General features: G+C 39.9%; 2 protein-coding genes across 2 annotated transcripts; one reads left to right on the top strand and one right to left on the bottom strand.

Annotated features, from left to right (window-relative positions):
• The first annotated feature begins 532 nt into the window (after positions 1-532).
• On the top strand, positions 533-18,530 carry SNW1 (SNW domain containing 1). The gene is made up of 14 exons (XM_069017978.1): positions 533-613; positions 1,625-1,778; positions 4,148-4,309; positions 9,990-10,085; positions 10,177-10,283; positions 11,119-11,223; positions 11,317-11,386; positions 12,162-12,227; positions 13,475-13,591; positions 13,947-14,088; positions 15,785-15,881; positions 16,701-16,818; positions 17,529-17,692; positions 17,769-18,530. Exons 1-14 carry the CDS (start codon positions 600-602, stop codon positions 17,971-17,973), a joined length of 1,617 nt encoding a protein of 538 aa, XP_068874079.1. The 5' UTR covers positions 533-599; the 3' UTR covers positions 17,974-18,530.
• Positions 18,467-22,491, bottom strand: SLIRP (SRA stem-loop interacting RNA binding protein). The gene is made up of 4 exons (XM_069017981.1): positions 22,398-22,491; positions 22,183-22,241; positions 20,405-20,512; positions 18,467-18,591 (listed from the first exon to the last, which is right to left on the bottom strand). The coding sequence occupies exons 1-4, from the start codon at positions 22,489-22,491 to the stop codon at positions 18,532-18,534; spliced, it is 321 nt and encodes a 106-aa protein (XP_068874082.1). The 3' UTR covers positions 18,467-18,531.
• Positions 22,492-22,502: the final 11 nt, after the last annotated feature.

Below are 22,502 nucleotides of genomic sequence, written 5' to 3'. Positions count from 1 at the left end.
CCACCTAGTTCCCATGTATTACAACTCCCTGAGAAGTATTTTTCCATATTCCAAATTTTAATTATACTCTAAAGAGTGCATCTCTTGATTTGATTTGAAGAACTCCTGTGTAACATATGGATGGCCATTTAACATAAACAGCACAACTCCTTGTTTTTAATGCAGAAGGTTTTTTTTATTTTAAATCACTATTTTGACACCACTTTCAGTCTCTCTTCTTCCCTTCACTCCCATGTCCCAGTTCAATGATTTCTAAGCAGGTATCAGAATAAATTTTATTCCAATCCATTTGCTCTATATTTTCTGCGTTTTACTTGGACATTTTCAGCTGAATGAACTGTGAAGTTATTGAACTTGTTGGAGACCGCGTGAATAGTACAGGGGAGCGGAATAGGATGGCTGAAGAGGTAAAGGGGGATACTGTAAAACTACAGCTTCCAGGGCGCCTTGCGGCCTACCGCGTGCGCCACCGCGCCGCGAGTGGCGTTATCCAGACTACAACTCCCAGGCCACGCTGCGGGCCAGGCGCATGCGCAGGTGCCGCCGCCTTCCCCCTCCTCGGCGGCCCGGCTGCCGAGCGGACGGCGGAGGCGGTCAAGATGGCGCTCACCAGGTGGGTCCGGCGGGCCCGGTCGGGCCGTGCTGGCGCTGCGGCTCCCGGCCCGCCCGCGGCTTCCCCGCCGCGCTGCGGGCCTACGCCGACGGGAGCGGCCGCGCTTGGGGACGCGCCGAGGGGCCGCGGCCTCTCCTGGGCAATGGGCCCGCCGACCGGGCCGCGGCCGCAGGGAGCGCGGCGAGGGCCGGTCGGGCCTGGGGGAGCCCTGGCGGGAGCGGGTGTTTGGCCCGTGGTTCAGGGTCCTGCTTCCTTCGCGTGTTCCCTGCGGGAGGAAGAATCTCCTTTGCCTCGGTTGGGTCCGTGGGGTTCTGTCGAGGTTCCCTCACCGTCAGAGAGGGCGAGCCGTCTTTGTTACGTGTTGGAGTGTCTCTCGCAGGGCTTGGGACTGCAGGTCCAGTGGCTGCCCCGGAATCCCGTGTTTCTCTGGGTATTTTCTTAGTAAACGCACAAAAGGGTTCTGTAGATAAGAAGAGCTGAAAAAGAGGAAGTGAAGAACTTTGGGTTCGACTTGCCCGTGGCAGGGAGGTGTCAGGTGTTGAAGAGGGGAGCTTGTTGACAGATCTGTTTGTGGGTGTTTGCCTTGAGAGAAAGGAAGAGCGAGTCATTGGGACTAGAGACATAGGAACGTAATATTTGTTTCTTATTCATAGTAGTGGAAAGAATACCCAGTAGTATGTGACATTCATGTTGGAAAACGGGCATTGTCACACTTCTGTTCAAACACTCTGTGAATGTGGGTGAGTTTAGTATTAGATTTTTTTAGGAATCTTACAGAATGCTGAGAAAGCACACATTGCCTTTGCCACTCTAATCTCAGAAGTTGTCCTCACATTTATGAGTGCAATGCTTAAGTTTCATAAATTGTTTCTTAATCTGTAGAGAATGATTGTAGAGAAAGTAGTAACTTAGAATGAAGTTGACTCAAGCATAGTTGAGTATCAGTGAGTAAAGTTACCAGAATGAACTTTTTATGTCATTCTCTTTTGGTGGCTGTCCATGGATGTCCAGTTTTTTGCCAGCTCCAACTCAGCTGTCCCAAGATCAGCTAGAACTAGAAGAAAGAGCAAGAGCTCAGAGATCCAGGCAGACTGCTCTGGTCTCATCACGAAGGGAACCTCCACCATACGGTTACCGGAAAGGATGGATACCACGGGTGCTAGAGGTAAATATTTAAATTCATACAAGTAGTAGTGTGTCTGCTAAAGGAGGAAAAAAAAATCTGGAGTAGAAATAAACTCTGAGCACTGTGAATGTAGCTGAGAATTGTGCAAAGCCTTACAAGCTGCATCATCCAGACTGCTTGATATATTCTTGTTTTGGAAGAGGTTCTAATCCACTGGATTTCTTAAAACACTTGATGGCAAACAGGATGGTCTAAGTCTACTTCTCTTCAGAGATTGTTGTGCTGTATTACGGAAATATATCTGTGGTCCTTTGGGTTTACAGTCTGTGAATGCAAGGGTCCCCCGAGAAAGACGTCCATATTGTTCCTCTGTCACTGTTAAATACACGTTCCAGATTATAGGTGAAGTAAATGAACGTGTGTGTATCAGAGAAGAGAACACTCAGGTGTTCTGTTCAAAAAGATAGCTGCTATTGGGGGGCAAAATTACAGTTGGAGGAAAACTTAAAAATTAGTCAGATATTTGTTAAGTATGTTACTAGCAAAAGGTTTTGGACAATGTTGTGTGTCGTTAGTTGTAACCCTTGCCAGTTTAATGTAATTTGAACTGGAACTGCTAAAAGTAGAAAGAAAATACAGATGGGTAGCTCTGATTACAAAATTGGTTTGGAACAGTCTCACTGTGAGCTGGAAAAACCTTGCAGTTTGAAATGATCCTTGACAATAACTTTTGAGACCTTTTCTGGTGAGTCACAAGCCAGTGCTCTTGGGACCAAGCATGCTGTTGAGGTTTTATTACAGTACTTGATGTATGATCCTATGTTGTTTCCATATACCATAATTTCATTAGCTTGTAACAACATTACCCTCATTTATATTTGAGTGCCATTTTTGTAAATCCAACACTGTTCTGTGGTGATCCATGTACTTCAAATAGTAGTTCCAGTGGTTCACTGAAAGAAAACATTCTTATGTGGGTGATGTTAAAAATTATACTTTCATTATACCCAGTGTAGGCTTTCCTTCCTACACTGTTGAGTACTTAAGTTAATGTTTCAGTGCTTGTTCTTTCTAAATGTTAATAAAGAAATTTTTTAAGAAGTCAGGTGCTGAAGGTTTGCAAAGAATTTCCTGCACCACTTGGCCACAAATTAATACATATCCAAAAAAGCCTGTTAAGGCTCCTTTCTGATTCATAAACAAGTGCAAATTCAAAAGCAGCAAATGCTTCCAAAGCGTAATCTTTGTCCAGTGATCCTGGAATGCCATTGTTGGAAAAAGCAAAACCTGTTCTTAATACATTAAGAGTTGTGCAAAAAAAAAAAAAAAAAAAAAAAAAAAAGGAAGAATGATTGAATTTGGTTCTGGCTAATACTTAACTAAATCTTGAATGTGGGACATCCAGTGGAAAACTTCAAAGAACTGAAACTATGTTTCAAGGAGCATTTGCAGATGGCATGAGCGCACCATCCCTGTTTGGAAGTGTTCTGCTTGGTCATTTCCAGTCTCAATCCACTCCATCCCCATACTGGTAACTACTTGGTCACATGGTGAGCATGAAGGGAGACAGATCTGCTCAAGACACCCATTCTTATTTTTTGATCTGTTTTGCTACCAGACTCCATATAAGCCATGCTGTTGTAACAGAGAGAGGGATAGATGCTCATGCTGCTTTAAGCAAATGCTTCCTCCAAAGCATTGCATTTGAAACTGTAGCCTGAAGTTGTTTTGTGAGTGGTACCACTGGGTCCTCTGTGTTATTGAGCCAGGATTATCTGCTTTAAGAAGTCTTTTGGTTAGATATTTATTAAATCTTTTTACACCAACACATTGTAGGAGAGAGGAAATAAACTGTAAGAGTATTGGGCTGTTGCATGCTGGGCTAATTTTCAGTGTATTTACACGTCAAAGTAAGGAAATGCTTGACACATAGCATTGTAAAGCTATGAGCTACAGGCTTTGAAAGGAATGGAATGCTTTTTTATCTTTTTCACTTCATTATGGTGTGAAAAGCAACAAATAACCAGTAGAAGTCTTCATAAAAATGCTGCTCTTGTAATTTTAGTATCCACAGTTGCTTTATAGCGGAAGGTCAATTTTTGAAGTTCTAATTAATAACTCACATGAGAATTAAATACTTAATTTTTTATTGTCTGTAGCATAGTACACTCTAGTCAGTAATACCTGTTCCTACTTTGTGCAGGGAATAATTACTGCAAGATGGCTCTCCATTTCAGTGTCTTTTAATAACTGCAAGTTCTCTCATTAACTGCTCTCTTTCCAGTGAAAATAATAAAGTTACTGGAGCATTCTTGACAAGTTAGTTTTTGTTGAAATCAATCTGCTCTTTCATTCCATTTTGCATTTTCTTGTCTTTTGGACATTCACTACTATTTTCTTTTCTGTAGGATTTTGGAGATGGGGGTGCTTTCCCAGAAATTCATGTGGCCCAATATCCATTGGATATGGGCCGAAAGAAGAAAATGTCCAATGCTTTGGCTGTTCAGGTGGATGCAGAAGGAAAAATAAAATACGATGCAATTGCTCGACAAGGACAGTCAAAAGACAAGGTAATACTTCTTCCAGTATGTCAGCTGGCATATATACTTGGAAGAGTTGTACATACACATTGCATATAATTGAACTCATTGGTCTGGCATTAGCCACATGGATTGTGTCCTCTTTTCTTATGTAAGAACTAAAATAATATCAGACAGAAATTGTGGTCTTCTCTGTAATGTAAGAGGTAACGCAAAAGTGGCGAGAATCTCTACACAGAACTTACTTGATGGCTTAGCAGTTTTCATTTTCCAATGAAGACAAGAAACTGGAAACAGTTCTGTGGCCTCATTTCAGTATGTAGAGAGAGGGGACAAAAAACCAGACAGAAAACACAGGTCAGCCTTCAGAACACTGCACTTTGTGTCTTACTGACGTAATATTTGACACTTCTGGTTTTTTTCAGTGTTGTTGCGTGCTCTGTGTTTGTCGTTGTTAATTGCAGCAGAAAGTATTGCCAGTGGTTATACTCCATAAGTTTTGTGCTGAGTGCAGAGATGGCAAGATTCTCATGGAGTTTTTCAGGGGGGAACTTCAACTTCCTGTATCCAGTAGCCTTTCTAATACCAAGAGATGACACTTGAGATCCTAACTAGTTTTGAGCTCAGATACTTGGGTCTGCTAAGTCTACTTTAAGGAGTATTTACATCTGCCTTTTCAAGTGTAACCAAGTGGGCTACATGGACTGTAATTCTCTTAAGCAGGTGTTGGGGGCTGGAAAACTGCTCAGGCATGATCAAGTGTATGACCAGCTGTTTCTTCCAGCAAGCATCTTCTGTAAAGAGTAGGGTAACACAAAGAAAGCCTAAACAAAGTGTTAACTACACAGAGTGTTTTAACTAGTAGATATGAATAGTTGTTTTCAAAATAATTTGACTTCTTGGGCTTTAATTTAGGGTGCCTTGAAAAGCTTATGGTTATGTAATACGCCCCATATTTTACTGCATTTGAGGAAGGGAGGAAACCAAAATATAAACTTTACCTCTCCAACAAAAAGCTGGGATGGGCATTCTAAGAGTATCAGGGAAAATACTTTTAACAGATAAATTTATTGTTTTAAATAGATGCTACTGCCAATAGGATTTTATATTTAATTAATACTCTGAGTGTCAAAAAAGCATCACATCTTGCATATCCTCACCCTATGCCTCATATGTTACTGCAGTACCTTTGAAAAAGATGAGTGCAAATTGGTCTCCATGCTGTCATGTGGAAGAAAGTAGTTAGACTAAACAGAAAAAAACAGCAGTGGCAATATTTTTATTGAGGAGACTTTCCTTGGAGTTCCATCAGACTTCATCTAATATCTGGAATTATTTTTCAAGAGGAAGGTGTTAAAATATTAATTCTATTTGAAGAAATTTTTTACTAAATATTTGATGCTTCATGCAAAATAGAAATGTTGCTTTGTCGAAAGCATACAAAATAATTTCAAGCAGATAATTAGACAAGAAGTAATAATCATACCAATTTTGGGGAAGCTGCAGGCCAAATAATAAGAAAAAAATTAGTGTAGTTAAACCCTCATTTTTACAACTTGTCAAGTAATCTTTACTTACTTGTAGGATTATTTTTAATTTGCATGTAGTAGAACTGTTCAGATTGGAATCTTAGTATGTTTGAAAAATAACTAGATATGATAATAGGCTTGAGGCAAAAGTGACTGTAATCTTTCACTGACTCTTACTTGGTTCAGAGTTAGGAAAATACTTCTTAACAGGTTAAATTAGAGTTAATTTAAGCCACTAACGTTTGTCATATTTGATTAATGAAGATCTGTACTTTCATTAACTTTCCATATGGCATCTATAATGAAGGCAGTAATATTCTTGTTCTCATTCACCAAGATGGAAGAGATGTGGGGCTTTTCCAAAAGCAGGCTCTATAGAACTGTAGAGTTAGGGCTTTCTAACCCTGAGCTCTGCCTTCTGTGTCAGCTTGATCCTGGTTGCATCCAGCTGGATGTAAATGCTGAGATTAAAGATTAAGTATTGTGATTCAAAGGAGAGTAAAACTGAGAGGAAAATTAGATCACAGATTCATAGAATGGTTTGGGTTGGGACACCCTCTGCCAGCCCAGTTTGCTCAGAGCCTCATCCATTCTGGCCTTGAACACTTTTCAAGGATGGGACATCCACAACTTCTCTGGGCAACCTGTTCCAGTGCCTCACCACCCTCACAGTAAAGAATTTATTCCTAATCCTGATCTAAACTTACTTTCCTTCATCTTAAAGCCCTTCCCCCTTGTCCTATCACTACATGCCCTTGTAAAAAGTCCCTCTCCAGCTTGTAGGCTCCCTTTAGGTACTGGAAATCTGCAGTAAGGTGTCCCTGAAGCCTTCTATTTGGGCTGAACACCACCAACTCTCTCAGCCTGTCTTCATAGAAGATGTGCTATAGCCCTGTGGTCAACTTAGTGGCCTCATTTGGACTCATTTCAACAGGTCAACATTGTGTTTGGGGCCTCAGAGCTGGATGCAGCATGCCAGCTCAGGTCTCAGCAGAGCAAAGTAGAGGGGTGGAATCACCTCCCTCGATCTGCTGGCCACACTGCTTTTGATGTAGCTCATGATACAATTGGCTCTTTGTGCTGCAACAGGTATTTGAAACAATTTCACTGGAAGCAGCAGAACTACTATTGCTTGATTTGATTTGCTTTGCAGGAGAAAGTATTGGCAGAGATGTCATAGGGAGCAGTTCTTCAGTGATCTGCGTTGAATTGAATAATGTGGAATATTTTCTCTTAAGAACTTCTGATAGTACAGTGTCAGTAGGATTAGATACAGAAGTTTCATTTTCCAGAGAGCTGCAGCCATAATTCAATATTTCTTCAATCTTAATACTTAAAGCTAAAAGAAACAGATACTTAGCAGCCTGACAGAAATTAGATGAAGTTTATTAACCTATTCTAGGAGCTACTTCTTTGGTCTGAGTTAGGAAGCAAATTTTGCTTTCGCTACAGTTTATGGATTTTTTGAAGTTGAATTTAGTATTCTGCTTTCTGTAGAGGCAGCAGTTCCATCACCCAGCCCCTATATCTAGATGACTTGTCAGCAGTTTCTACTATTGCAGTGGTTCATCTCTCTTGCATCTGTTCCCTTACATATTTAAAAAATAGTTGCTTCAGAGAATTTTCCCTGAAAAATACTGACACAAATGTGATCATCTGACAAGCCTCCTGTTTGGGTTTGGCAGAAAATCTGCTAGACATGAAATGCTGGATAACATTGACAGACCTGGATGCATGACCTTATGGATCTGAGGATGGAGTTCCTTCCGTCTGGTTGTTGAGATGGATTTCTAGCCTAGCTGTGTGGTTAGCTCTTGTGCTGCTGTAAATTCTTTCAGCACTTTACTTACATTACTAAAAGCCAGGCTAAAATAATGCATCAATAGCGATATATTTTGGTGAGATTGATGCTGTCCCCTTATTAGGAAAATAAAAACATGTAATTGCATCCTGTGTTTTTATGAAGACAGAAGAAAGAGTGAAATCAAGGAATGGAACTGTTAGGTACCTTACTTTTTTCCAGCAAGAATAACTTTTTATGTTGGAGTTGGATTTCTTCTTCATGGCCCAAGGCTGTGGCTTAGTCGTTAAAGGAGAAAAAAAATCACAAAGCTTATTTACAGGTTTTTTTCCCCAAGATTGTCAATTCAATTGAAACATTTACAAGAGAGTAGTTCCATTGTTGAAGTCCTGTCACAGCTATGGAACAGGTCAAGAGAATATGAATATAACTCAAATAATCAAAAGTGTTACATACTTGCAACCTATTTGCCTTTGTGTCAGAGCTTGGTTTGAGAGTTTGTTACTGTTCTTTAATCTGGTGTGTGTACCAGGCTTACAACCTGGTAATTTTAATGATTTCTAAAATGTTATATGCTCCATATGGAGAAACCATTCTTTGACAAGGAAGGAACTCATTCTGCATTGCTTGGTAGTAAATTCTTGATGTACATATAGGATTGATGAGCACTGTACAGGGCTGGTTGGAATATATAGAACAAAATATGTCGAGGACAGGATTTCTTGTAGCAAATTAAGAAATTTCTATCAAGACACTTGAATCTGTCAAGTGCCTTGTGAGACTCTGAATGTGATTGATGTCTAAATCCTGCCATGGTACAGTATCTTAGCCAGTTAGGTAATATTATTCTCTTTCTGATTGCAGTGGCATGCAGATTTCTAATCACTGCCTGTTAAGGCTGCCCCAGCCAGGGAATCGCGTGGCTGTACCAAAAACTTGAGCTTTTTCTTTCTGCCTAGAAGGAGATTCTGCTTTTCAGTAGCAATAAGAATGAAATATCTAAAACACAGGCTGATGCTTCATTTCAAATTTTACAGACTGAAAAATGGTAGTGGATGGGCACAGTACAATATCAATCAATCCCAGTCTCCTCTTTATCTTAGATTAATGAAATGTTTCAACATTACTCCTAAAACAAGATAAATGTCTCGAAAAACAACAAAAAGAAATGTAACTTCTTTATCTGCCTCTTTGTATCACTTCAAAAAAGGGCTACAATAAAAACAAGAGTATCAAGTTTTTGATGGAAGCAGAAATATTTGTATTTTCAGGATAGTTTAATCTATATTATGTATTTCTTCCATAATAAAGCATCTTGCCATTTGCATCCAATACTTCAAAGTTTAAATAGTTCCTATAGATCATTTGTACCTCAGTGTAAAGTACTTTTTAGGGTGCTCTTGGACCACCACAAGGAGCACCTTCTTTTATTTTCTTCTTTTGTCTTTTGGGATGCTCTAAAGCTCCTTCAGCATACTTTGTTCTTCATGCAGCAAGACACTTGGACTTAAGAGTTAATTACCTTAGAGGAACACTGCTCTTCAGATGTCCTTCATTCAGCATCTGAGAAGCTAGAATATTACTGATACTAATTCAAAGGATTAAAATTTTAGGAGTGAAGGCTGAGAAGCAGAAAATCCTCTCGTGATTAATTAATGCTGAGGCTAAAGGTTAATTTTGTAGTTGGACATGTACTGCATAATGAACTTGAAATAATAGTTCTTGACTTTTAACCCTTGGAACTAAAACTTGCTGTTTTGTTGGATACTTGTGAAGCATTAATGTAATACAATACATTTTTCCCTGAAGCCATCTAATAGTGTTCTTTCCCAATATTTTAAACCGGGACTGGAAGCTGCCAGCAGCTAGCTTCATGTTGTGTGAAAACTCAAGTACCTATATAAGGGAAAGTGTCAAGACCAGATTTCTCAAGTATTTATTTTTCAAGAAAATAGTAAACCTAATGATGTGAAAAAATCCAGATGCTGGAAAATACTTGCATGAAATTCTTGAGTAATCCTTGAAAACAAAGTAAAAATGTGTGGGATTTTGTCTGTCTTGAGGTCCCTAAAAAGGAAAATACTAGGAATGGGAAACAGAAAACTGCTGTCTAATGCCAGTTCTGAGAGCAATTTATACAATTATATCTAATCAGATTGCTTTGTTTCTTCGATCACTCCATCTGTAAAATGGGGTCCAGAGTATATATGTAACCAGGTCTTCTATGGGAGTAATTGAACGACATGTAATTGTAGTGCATTTATAGTTGTATATTAATTTTAATTAGTACCCAAAGTATAGTCTAAGCCTGAAAGATTTCCTTTGATATATGTACATTTATTCCTGTTCATCAGCACAAGTAAAATCTAATGTCTTCCAGGTTATTTACAGCAAGTACACAGATCTTGTGCCAAAAGAGGTCATGAATGTAGATGATCCTGAACTGCAAAGACCAGATGAGGAGGCAATTAGAGAGGTATTGTATGCACTGATGTGCCTAGTAAGCAGTGGCATGCTTTATGTCTTGCATATGGGATGAGATGCACAGTGTGGTATTTTTTCTTCAGATAACAGAGAAGACAAGAGCAGCCTTGGAGAAATCGGTCTCTCAGAAAGTTGCAGCAGCCATGCCAGTTCGAGCTGCTGACAAACTAGCTCCTGCACAGTACATTCGGTATGTAGTGCTGGTGTTTGTGCAAGATGTTGTGATAGACAAAATGGATTAAAATTGGCATATTTGTTTAATTTCTGAGAACAGAAATTCCTCTTGAATTCTGTTCTGTAAGGAATATGAAACTGGCTTACGTATTTTGAATTAAACCATTAATGATCACCTGGTTTGAAGTGTGTAGAAATATGTCATTAACATGTCATGAGTTGTGGCACTTTGGTGGGGTTATTGTTTTAGCAACAAAACACAGATTTGCTAGGGATCACTATTAATGATGCTGCCCTGAAAGGAAAGTATTTACTGCAAGTTTCAAGCCACAACAAGACATGTAACAAAGTTCTTCCTCCATAGAAAATGAGCAATTGGAAAGAATTGGAATGATGAGGAGGCTGATACTCATTTATGATGATTTTCTGTTTCAAACACAGAAAAATTTCATGGCAGGGTTACACTTGGCTTGAGGTTAATTCTGAAAAAAAAGTATGTGAAGAGGTTGGTATTGAACAGTAAGAAGTCACCAGGGCTTCACAGACATAGGTGGAGGAGAGTATTGTGACAAGCTGTGTGTATTGTACTTGTTTTTCTTCTATTTCAGAATCTAGGTCGAAACAGGAGAATATAGCCCTGAAGAGAAGTTACATTCTGTCTGGTGTAACTGAGTCTGCACTCAGTGCAGTATTATCTATGCAGTTACCTGCTGCTGACATTCATAGTGGAATAGTCTTAAACTGTTGTGGATAAAATGAAACCACAGCTAGAGCAGTGAACTGAGTAAAAATGGAGGTGGGAAAGGAATATCTAGCTGTGTGCAGAAAACTGAGCACTCTGTTTTATCCAGGTACACACCATCTCAGCAAGGAGTTGCATTCAACTCTGGAGCAAAACAGAGAGTTATTCGGATGGTGGAAATGCAGAAGGACCCTATGGAGCCTCCAAGATTCAAGTAAGTGTTCACAGCTTGTTCAAGGCAAGTAGAAGATTCTGAAATGTATTTCTGTGCAACATGATGATTGTAATTGTTTTCGTAATTGCTCAGAATTAACAAGAAGATTCCTCGAGGACCACCATCTCCTCCGGCACCTGTAATGCACTCTCCTAGTAGAAAGGTATGAAACACCATAGCTGTTCTCAGTTTTGAATGCATAGGTGGGTCACAAATTCTTCTGCATACCTTCTCCTTACTGATCTTTTGATGTGATGTTAAGTGATAAACTTGGTGCCTGGTGCAGTGTTTTTGTTTGCTTGTTTTCTTTTTTTCATTTGGGCAGTTCTGTAAGTAGCCGTCTTTTTATCTATCTTGTCAAAGGTTGAGTAGATGTCTCACGTATTTTATGCAGGGCTGCATTGCTAAATTAGTTCATGGCATGAATGAGTTGACCAAGGCTTTAGCCTGGGTACCCTTATGTTGCTTTTAGACAACACTGTTAAGATAATCTTTCATAACACTAAGTTGTGTCATTAAGGATGAGCTCCTTCTGAGAAATGAGAGTAGTGGTGGTTCATCAGTTTGGTTCAACTTGAATGGCTGCTAAGTGTGCAGATGTTAACAAGCTGGCTGAGAGTTATGGCCTGTGTGACAAAAGCTTAAGAGGATGGCTGAAGAGCTGTCAGGACTTGATTCAGTGTTGGCAAAGATACAGTGCAAAAATAAAATCCATGGCAGAGAGTTTGGAACCAGTTGATCTTTAAGGTCCCTTCCAATCAAACCATTCCTTAATTCTGTAATCTTACTGCTCCTAAGAAGAGTTGGGGTTTTGTAGTGGAGTCCTGAACTTTCTACTCTGACTTATTTCAATAGTTTCATAGTGGCTTTTGAGAAAGAAAACAGTATTTCCTTTTACGATGAATCTGAAGATGACTTTGCTTCTTCTCTTAAATCAGATGACTGTGAAAGAGCAGCAAGAGTGGAAAATTCCTCCATGCATTTCAAACTGGAAAAATGCAAAGGTAATTAAGTTGTCATAAATTTATTTTTCTAATGTTGCACCCTGATGGGAAACTTCTGTGCATGATTTAAGCTTGAATAATACTGATTTTAAACCTCTAGAGTTAGGTAAACTGGCTGCTTCTAGCATGAAGAGCATATGATCATACAGCTCATTTTTCTTCAGTTTGGCATATAAGGGTTGTCCAGTTGAGAGTATAGAACTGAGGGAAAATATGTTACTTCATGGCAGAGATTATAAATTTTGAGAGGAAAAAATTATATTAATTAAAATCCCTATAATAGCGCAGTCGAAACTCAAAACCTCTCGAGGTCACAAAGTAAAGCCATCTAAACTGAAAAAGAGCAGACTATCAGAGACCCAAGCATGTTTCTTTTTAATATTGCAGTCCATATTTCTAGAAAGTTTTCCTCGTTGCATTCTTTCATTAATTAATTTTTATCACTGGTCAGCTAGCTATTTTTGTTCCTTGTTTGAGTAGGTCCTGTCCCATTGATTTTTATCAGCTGTTAAGTTTATGTTCCAAGACAGGGGAGAATTTATTTGCTGCAGTAACTGGTTTAATCTTTCTGAAACTTACTAAGCTGTTGTCCTGAGACAGCCCCTTCAAATGGAGGAAGGAAAAGCTGCATGTTTGGATGTTACTTTTTTCTTGTGTACCCCAACACAGCTGTCTGACTGGGACCGATGCTAATTAGGAGATCAATTTTTAGGTTGCAGATGCTAAAACCAAAGCAGAAATTTTGTAGAGCTCACTAAAAAAAATCTTAAAATATCATCTATTAATAATTTTGAGTTTCAGCTTTGGAAAACAAAATTGGTATTTAGTGTGTCTTACTTTTGCTGGCTGCCTTGCCCCTTACTTTCTCATTTTGAATCAGCTAACCTCTTAACAGGTAGGGAAACCATTTAGGTAAAACAGCTGAGATACTGGAGAAGCTATTATCTGTAGATCTTTTAAGACAAAGCAAAAAGTGGACCTTATCAATTGAAAACTTTCTTTTGTCCTAAAATGAAACTTGAAGGGAAGCTGTGATTCAGATTTGGTGGGAGGGTGGAACTGGAGTGAAGCTTAGTATTACCTGGTAAGAATTTGGAGTACATATGAAAAGGAGATCCATTGAGGCATAATAATGATGGGCTATGAGTTTTGTATGTGGTTTTTTTTTTCTTACACAATAAATATAATAATGCTTGTTATTACAAATACTGTTTCTGTGATTAACTGCCTCTCTGTTTCCACTGTAGGGTTACACCATTCCATTAGATAAGCGTCTGGCTGCAGATGGCAGAGGATTGCAGACTGTTCATATTAATGAAAACTTTGCAAAACTTGCTGAGGCACTCTATATTGCTGACAGAAAGGTCAGGTAGTTCTTTAAACTGTTTTGTTCCATATAGTTCTACTATCTTTGTATGCTAATTTCTTTCAGAAAATCAGCTGTGAATAGGCTACAGCTTTTTGATTTGTTCTGCTTCTTTGCTAATGTAAGACTTAGGGTCTTATCCCCACTATCTCTGAATCATTGGCTCAGCATGGGTTAAGTTATTGGAAGTCATGGGTCTTGTCTCTGAGCGCCAACTGCTGTGGCTGATGGGCTTTAAGCTTCCTAATTTTGGCTTCATTTCTGTTCCTGTTTACTAGCTAACTCCATGACAGATCTGCTTGTATCCCAGGTGGTAGGCTTTCTGTATTTTTACCTGTGTCTTATTTGTGCAGGCTCGTGAGGCAGTAGAGATGCGTGCCCAGGTGGAGAGGAAGATGGCTCAGAAAGAAAAGGAGAAACATGAGGAAAAGCTCCGAGAAATGGCTCAGAAAGCCAGGGAGAGAAGAGCAGGGATCAAAACACATGTTGAAAAAGGTACATTTCTTTATTATTAAGATGCTATGGCTTTTTTTAACACTCTGAAGTGTGGAGCAATAACCTGAGAACTTACAATATCCAAATACCAGCTGAAATTTCTAAGCATTACATCAGTTTGTCTCTTCACTCTATTGGTTAAGTCACTGGCTGGTTTGATGGGATGCAGGTTTGAACCTCATATCGGTATGTTGGTGTATACAGGTTTAGGACACTGAGAATTTTGGAGTTAATAATGCATCAGTGAGAATGGTGGCTTTCATGGACAGTTCTAAACTAATTTTTTTAGAAGCAGCATGTTGCAGACGAAGGGCAACTTTGTTTAGAAGAACTAAACCATCTTTTAAGTTTTCAAAGCTGGTAAAATGCAGTATTCTGTCTCTGGCACTGTTGTAACTGGTCTTGCAGAGCTGTAGTTTTGTTGGCCAGCAGGCTCTAAAATCCTGCTGCCAACCTAACTAAATTGTCACCATTGTGATAAGTCTTATGTTCTGATTGAAATTACACTTCAAAGATCAAGATGATGAACTTACAGAGCAGTTACGATCTATCTAGAAGGCGGAGGGATATGGTCATACAAAGCCAGATCCTGCAGCTGGGATGTACTAACCTCTTACCAACAGGCTGGGGGCTGGCCAGCTGGAGAGCCACTCTGTTGGAAAGGACCCAGGAGTTGTAGTGGACAATATGCTGAATATGAGCCAGCAGTGTGCCCTGGCAACAGTAATGCTAAGGGCATACAAAGCTGGATCTGCAGGATTGTAACCAGTAGGTCAAGGGAAGTAATAATTTCCTTTTATTGGTGACCTGTTAGACTGCATCTGGGATACTTTGTGCAGTTATGGGCCTCCAGGTACAAGACGGACATTGATAAATAGGAGTCAGTTCAGTGGAAGGCCATCAGAATGGTCACAGGCTCAAGTAACTGCCTGTTCAGGTGATGCTGAGAGAATAAAGCTTGTTCTGCTAGGAGATGTGCCATTGGGGCCAAATAATGGGAATTTACCCACAAGATCATCCCATAATGATCCCTAAATGATTGTCAGAGCTCTTCACCAAGTTGCATGGTGGAAGAATGAGACAGTGGTCAAGAGTTGAAGCAGGAGGTTTCAATATGTTAGGAGAAAAATTTTCACCATGAGGACAAACAGCAGTGGAACGGGTTGCCTAGGAAGTCCGGCAGTCTCTATCCTTACAGGTTTTCCTCACCTGAGTGGAGAAAGCCCTGACCAACCTGGTTTGAATTCAGCATTGATAGCAGGAAGTTGTGAATTAGACTCCCTTTCAACCTGAGTGATTTTCTCATATTGCATCACAGAATGTTCTTCAAAACACTTAAATCCCTGCATGTTTCAATTATATTTTTACACTTAAAATTATGATATAATGATCTGTAAATGTTTTAGGATATTAATACCTAGACAGACAAGTATTCGAAGCTCTTGAAAGTTGGAAGAACATAGTTGTTAGGGTATGTCTGCTTTGACTCTTATCAAGGACAGTCAGTTGCTTGGGGCATAAGAAAGCTGTGGTGTTCCATGTGTTCACTTTATTTAAAGTGTAACATTTTAAATAGCACTAAGGGTCACTACTCTTCTGTAAAAGAATACTGAATTGAATTACTGTGCCAACGTCTGGCGTAATTAATTCAAACTTCAAATATTTGTTTATAATGAGCAATCTTGTACTTGTTCAGAGGATGGAGAAGCTAGAGAAAGAGACGAAATCAGACATGACCGGCGCAAAGAGAGACAGCATGACAGAAATCTTTCCCGGGCAGCCCCTGATAAAAGGTGAGTCACAAAAAAAAAACTAGTTTATTCTTGTACTGGCACTGGCTTCCCCACCAGGGAACCTATTACTGGGCTTTCCTTTTCTTGATCTGAGTGCCTGAATTTTATCTTGTGGAAATAGTCACTGGTATGAAGCACAGTTCATTGTATGAAAAGGTATTAATTACAGTGTGAAAACATTGCAATACTCTCTTCAAAATGTAGAATTTTCCACATGAATGGGAGAGAGGGGTGTACTGTGTTGGTTTTGGGTGGGTTTTTCTTTAGCAGAACTTCAGTATATTCAGGTTTAATTAACATGTTGACAGCAAAGATTGAAACCTGAATCCTCTAATTTTGGTGAGACCAGAGTTATCAATAGTGGCTTTACTTCTTGAAGCTGTTCATTTAAAGTAACCTTAGATTTATGAAGGTAGGCTGAAATATCTTACTAGCTGAAGCCACTGAGATTTCTGAGTGCAAATGGTTTCTGGAGGCTTAAAATCTCTAATATGTTAAAATTGGATTGCTTGGCCTTCCCAGAATATAACTACACTGATTCTTGCAAAAATAAATATGACATTTTAGACCAAGCCACCTTGATGTGAATCGCAGATAGTGGAAAGCAAATTTAAATGTCATGCCCAGCTGAACATAACTTTTCCAAATGTTTCCTTTGCCAGGAGACAAATTTTAAATGTTACCTAGTAAGGAAGAACAACAGTCAAAATCTGGCTCCTGAGGCAAATCGTTAGCATCTAATACAGGATCCAGTTGCAATTGAACATGTCAACAACTATGGTTTACTGACCTCATAAAACTTTTAAATTTTTAATTCAGGTCAAAGCTGCAAAGAAATGAGAACAGAGATATCAGTGAAGTTATTGCCCTGGGGGTACCCAACCCCAGGCCATCCAATGAAATCCAGTATGACCAGAGGCTGTTCAACCAGAGCAAGGTAAAAAACCTTTTCACAGCTGTGTAGCTTTCTATGAGAACATGTTCATCCTTCCTTAGTGGGTATGGCTAGAATACTAAAGGGAGCCTGTTCTCATGGTTGGTGTGGATGCACTCAAAAAGAAGTCTTTACATAACTGATTAGGGAACTATTGATTTCCTTTATCCAGAGCCTATGCAAAAAAAAAAAAAAAAAGAAATTGAATATTCTAAGTGTATAGCTGAATTAAAGTGTTTTTGTTGTGATTTTTCTCACTGGGGACTGGAGAGAAAAACTATTTTGCCTTCAAGCTGCAGTGACCTCATTTTCTTCTCTTGTACAAATGTACTAACCAAATAGGGAAGTCTGCTTTCAGAGAGAAGTAAATACTTTCTATTCCCATTACTGCTTGCGTTAATAATACTTCTGAAGATATAAACACTTGACAGCAACATTTATTTTCTCTGAATTTTATACCATTCAGAGATGACAAAATATATTAGGCTTCAGCAAAGCCCTCAATAGACCTGCAGTTTGTCAATCATTCTTTTTCATGTCTCCAATGAAAGACTTGCAGGCAAGAACGGAAAGCTGATGAACCAAAAATTAACAAGCAGACACTTCTACTTTCACAGTTTATATAAGCCTCTGTGTGATTTGGATCAGTCAGCTTAAATTAAGTTAGCTGACATTTTACAGATTCACTTGTGCTGTTCTGCTGTTCTTCACAGGGTATGGACAGTGGCTTTGCTGGAGGAGAGGATGAAATTTATAATGTTTATGACCAGCCTTGGAGAAGTGGCAAGGATATGGCCCAAAACATCTACAGACCAAGTAAAAATGTAGATAAGGACGTGTATGGTGATGATCTAGAGGCTCGAATAAAGACCAACAGGTAAGGAAATAAATTTAAGAAATATTCTTAATTAGTACTCTGAAGTTAATCAACTGAGAATCATCTTCTCCTGCAGGTTTGTTCCTGACAAAGAGTTTTCTAACTCGGATCGTAACACGAGAGGCAGGGGCAGAGATGGACCAGTTCAATTTGAGGAGGATCCATTTGGTTTGGACAAGTTTCTGGAAGAAGCTAAGCAACACGGTGGTTCTAAACGGCCATCAGACAGCAGCCGCCCTAAAGAACATGAGCACGAGAGCAAGAAGAGGAGGAAGGACTGAATGCCTCTTCTCCTTGAGAGGTAGGGAAATGGACTGCAAGCTTGGACTTCACGCAAAAGGATTTTTAATACTGGGTGTACAGGAGGATGACGTTGTAACACAGCAGTTCACAACTCTGGCCGTGTGGATATATACACACACTAATTCTTCTACATAGGACTGCTACCCAAGGAGAAAGGAGACATGGAGACCATTCTGAAACATTTCATAAGGGAATTCATGATTCTTTAGCAAGTTCTCTCACTTTGCTGATTTCCCCATTGCCCAGCATCTCAGGGTAACAATGTAACCCCCTTCCTACAGCTTTAGTTTTTGTAGGTAGCTAAAGCTTTGACTTGATCTGTTAAAAGCTTTCCTGCTGTATATAATGACTGTCTTATGCTGTAACAGATGCTGGGGTGTTTATGATTCAGTGTTATAGTGTGGCTATACAGTTTATTTGAACAAGGGAGGGTAAACAGCTGGATTCTGTTTTAAAACAAGTACTCATTCATAGTTTCTCGGTAATCTTTATTTTAGTTTCTTTACATTTAGTGAAATAAAGCCTCCTTCCACCACTCACGCACTTTGATTCTTTCTTTGACTGCGTCTTCTACGGATCTGCTGTCTGAGAGTGAGCTGAAAACAATAGAAATTATTGAAATTAGCTGGGCAAGAAGGTTTATTTTTCATTTCTGATCACCCAGAACATTGATACGGAAAGCAGAAGATACATTTATAACCAATTCAGTTTCATGAGCCCCAAGCCAGGGCTTTCCTGACAAGAAAGTTGAATATATATGGACAGCAATTGCTTGTTGTTCTAGCAAAATGCATCTTCAAAGCTTGTGCTTTCAAATGGAACTAATAAAAAGTAACTGTCTAAACCTAGCCTAGAGCCAAGTGGGAGAAGTGCTCATGTGTTCTAGAGAAGCCTGCATTTTTTAAGACATGAAAATAACTACTGCTTGCCTTCTGCTTTTTATTTCACTATAAAGAAGCCTCTTAGCTTGCACCTCTTGTACGAGTATAGTCTTTGAAGCCTAGGCAGTTAAGTGCATGTGGCTATCCTTAAATCTTCAAGAATAAAAAGCAGCAAAAATTTCCAGGAAATTTACACAAAATACTATGCTATTTCTAGTACTTAATTTGGTAATTGCATACAGATAACATCCTAGTTCAGCACAATTTATGAAGGACCAGCCTACTGCCTATCTAGTCACAGTTTAAGGAGTCTTAATTTCTGCTTCCATTTTTGTACCATAGTTGGAACTTGCAGGTTGGTTCTTCTTGGGAATGGGTACTGAAATACCACAACCAACAATGACTTATGCAGTAATATGAACCATGTCAAGCAAAATACCTTATCACAATCAAAATACTGCATCACTGAAGTCTCCTGCCAATTCATTTTACTTTTACTATCTACTAGCATTCAAAGTCTCAAAATAAGAAACTAGTTGTCAAAAGGATATTGAAGAATTTGTATTAATTAATCAAAGGCTTGAACTGATTGTATCTGATAACACTAGCCTCCTTGTTGCTCATGGCTTCACTCTGTACTACACCCTCTGAGTAGTTGTATCAGCTGAAGCACATATAAGTCTGTAAGAAAATCCCCTATTTAGGGAACATACCAGATCCAAGTTTCTAACGATTTTGACATGAGAGCTGTTAACAAATCAATGGCTTTGGGCAGCCATTGACTCCCTGTCCTTTATTCCTTATCTGTCAACACCACTGCACACTAAATGTTGGGAAAACAGTGACATGGCTTTACTCAGTTTCTGTGGAGTGACGCTGGAGGATATACAGTTGTCTGGCTCTAGCTGACCAGTCAATGACGTACAAAAGTGTCTGTGTCCCAGACCATTACACTGTCTTGATCCCACACACTAATGCACTAACATTTAAAATGTTAAAGATGGAGAGAATAAAACCCTACACTAAAGCAAATTTAAAGTTGTCTTGAACACATGAAAGCAAGCAGCTGATTTCTCCTGTATGAAATGACAGCTGAAGAAAAATAAATTTCACTGAAGTTCAAAACTTAGCATCACTTTCTTTATCATGTTCCCCCAGCCACTCAACATCCAGATCAGATGTTGGAATCCAGCTGCAGAAACCTGTGTTTCAAAGTGCAAACTAGTTGCATAGTAAATCCCAAACAGTTTTACTGAATTCATATTACTTTAGCATAGCAGTTTTTAGTCTCTTGCATGTGTGATCTCTCTGGTAGCTCTTTGATCTTGACCCTTAACAACTCAAGCTGAGAGGAGGGAATAAACAGAAGTGGTAATGATTTAAAAAACATTGAAAGCACACTGAGTGACAAAATCCTTAACCACACTTTGAAAGACTATGGTAATATTTTCATGTTACTGTATCCAATTGAAAGCAGAATTAAGAGTCAACTCATCGCCTTACTTCATGAAAGGAATTAGCACATTACCTTGGAACCTTCAAGAATGTGGGAGTCCTTCTGTAACACATTCTGAACTTCTTCTGGAGTTGAGAATTTAATCCAGCAATAACGTCTGTGAAAGCCTGTATCTCTGTCCTAATTACCAGTTAAAAAAAACAAATGCAATTACTATAGGAAACACAGAGGCTGTTAAAAACTTTCTACAGATATTGAATTTAAGGATTATTCAGAAGTGATCAGAGGAATTGGCACACTTGCTGTTTCTTCACACTAAGACATTTGCTGTCAGTGACAGCATGTGGGGTCTAGCAAAGGCTGTTCTACATACCTTTCAATTTGAATCTAGCAATAATAAAAAAAAATCACAATCTTAAGATATGGTTGAAGCCTGGAATAATGCATAGGCAGTAGTTTCAAACTGCAGTATTTATCTACTAATAATAGCCAGTCACAACAGAACTGATATTTAAATGGCCACAGTACATGAAAAGCATTCAGCAAGATATAAAGCAGCTGCTTAAGAGACTAAGAAAGCATTCTGCAATTCAGAATGACAAACACTAACTGCACTGGAAAGAAAAAAGTAATTTTTAGAAATAATTTACCAGTCAGAAAAGACAATTGTCAATAAAGAGTTGATAATGAGGAAAAGCCAAGTGCCTTCTATGTCTACTCAGATCCCCCTCAGAGCTCAGAACAGCTCAGCCACTCTGATCATCAGGCAACACTTCCAAACCACCAGGGAAGTTTTCACCTACAAGGCACTGCCTGGTTTCTGTATCACAGTGATGTCTAAATTAGGCTGTCCTACACTGGGATTTTTGTACCTCTGGCAGTTTTAAGCATTAATGAAACTCCTTAAGTAATCACTGAATCTAAAGGTACACATGCATGGCTTTGTAGTAAGCCACCAGACTTTACAACAGAATGATGCAGTCTGTCCTGGGCCTGAGGAAAAACGATGTGACAGGCAGGTGCCTAAGCTTCAACTGTTCAAAACAACCAGTCTGTTTCAAACTATCTTTCTCCATTTCCACACTAATCCTCAACTGAGGTGAACCCTTCAGCTCACTAACTGAAGTTCACTACACACTGAGCTTAATCTAACAGATCATTACTTCACATGGAGAAACACAAGCAGACAGAACCTTGATACTTTCAGCAATGGCCTGCAACTTACCCACAAAGGAACACTTTTTGACTGCTCATCTCTGAGAAACTGCATTAGATATCTATGATCCCCGACCTACATCCTCAGGAGATAAACAGCCTAAACGACAGAGGCATTGGTAGCTTGGCAGCACCCTGCAGAGGTTATGGGTTTTGTGTTAGCCTCGCACTCTGGATGGGGTCTGAATCCACAGCAGAAAAAGATGCTAGGTTCATACCCACACCTTTCGTTTTTGGCCAGCTAGAGCAGGCACATAAAAACTTTATTCTCTGTCAGAAAAATAGTAACACGATGACAGAAAGCTCAAAGCATTTTTACATTAATTATTGAGAAATGCCAGCATCAACAAGATGTGAAGGATGTGCTTTGTGAAGCTCTTTGAAAGCCAGTGGAAAACACTAAGCTTCAATAAGGCCTAGCGCTCGCAGTCAAGTGGTGACGCTCCTGCGAGAAGGAGCTAAGGGTAGAGAGCACTGAAAACCTCACTAGAGTACAAGATGAGTCCAGACTGCAGCTCCTAGGAAGCGGGGAAGCTGCTTCCGAGCAAGGCCTCAGCCGCAGGACCAGCCGGCGGCTCTTCTCTGCTTCGCCGAGAACACACGAACTGCGGCCCGGAGGACGCGCGGGTACTCACGAAAGGCAGCTGGCACCTCTGCACCGACCCGAACTGGGAGAAGTACTCCTTCAGCTCCTCTGTGGGGAAACGCACCGGGTTATCCGGGCCCGGCGCCTCCGCGCAGCCGCGCCGCCCTGGCCCGACCCCCGGCCTGTGCCGGCACACGTGGCGGGGCCTCCCAACCCCGCCAGCCCCAGCAGAGGTGAGGGATGGGAGCGGGGGCGCAAACTCACTGCTCGACACTGTCCAGGGAACCTCAGCCACGAAGATGTCGAAGAGCCGCCGGGAGCGGCGTCCCGCCGCCCGCACTGCACTGGCCGCCGCCATGTCGGGACTGC

This window comes from Aphelocoma coerulescens, chromosome 5 (genome assembly GCF_041296385.1).
Source record: "Aphelocoma coerulescens isolate FSJ_1873_10779 chromosome 5, UR_Acoe_1.0, whole genome shotgun sequence".
NCBI lineage: Eukaryota > Metazoa > Chordata > Aves > Passeriformes > Corvidae > Aphelocoma > Aphelocoma coerulescens.
The sequence above is the reverse complement of the archived record's forward strand: the minus strand, read 5'-3'. Positions and strand labels throughout refer to the sequence as shown.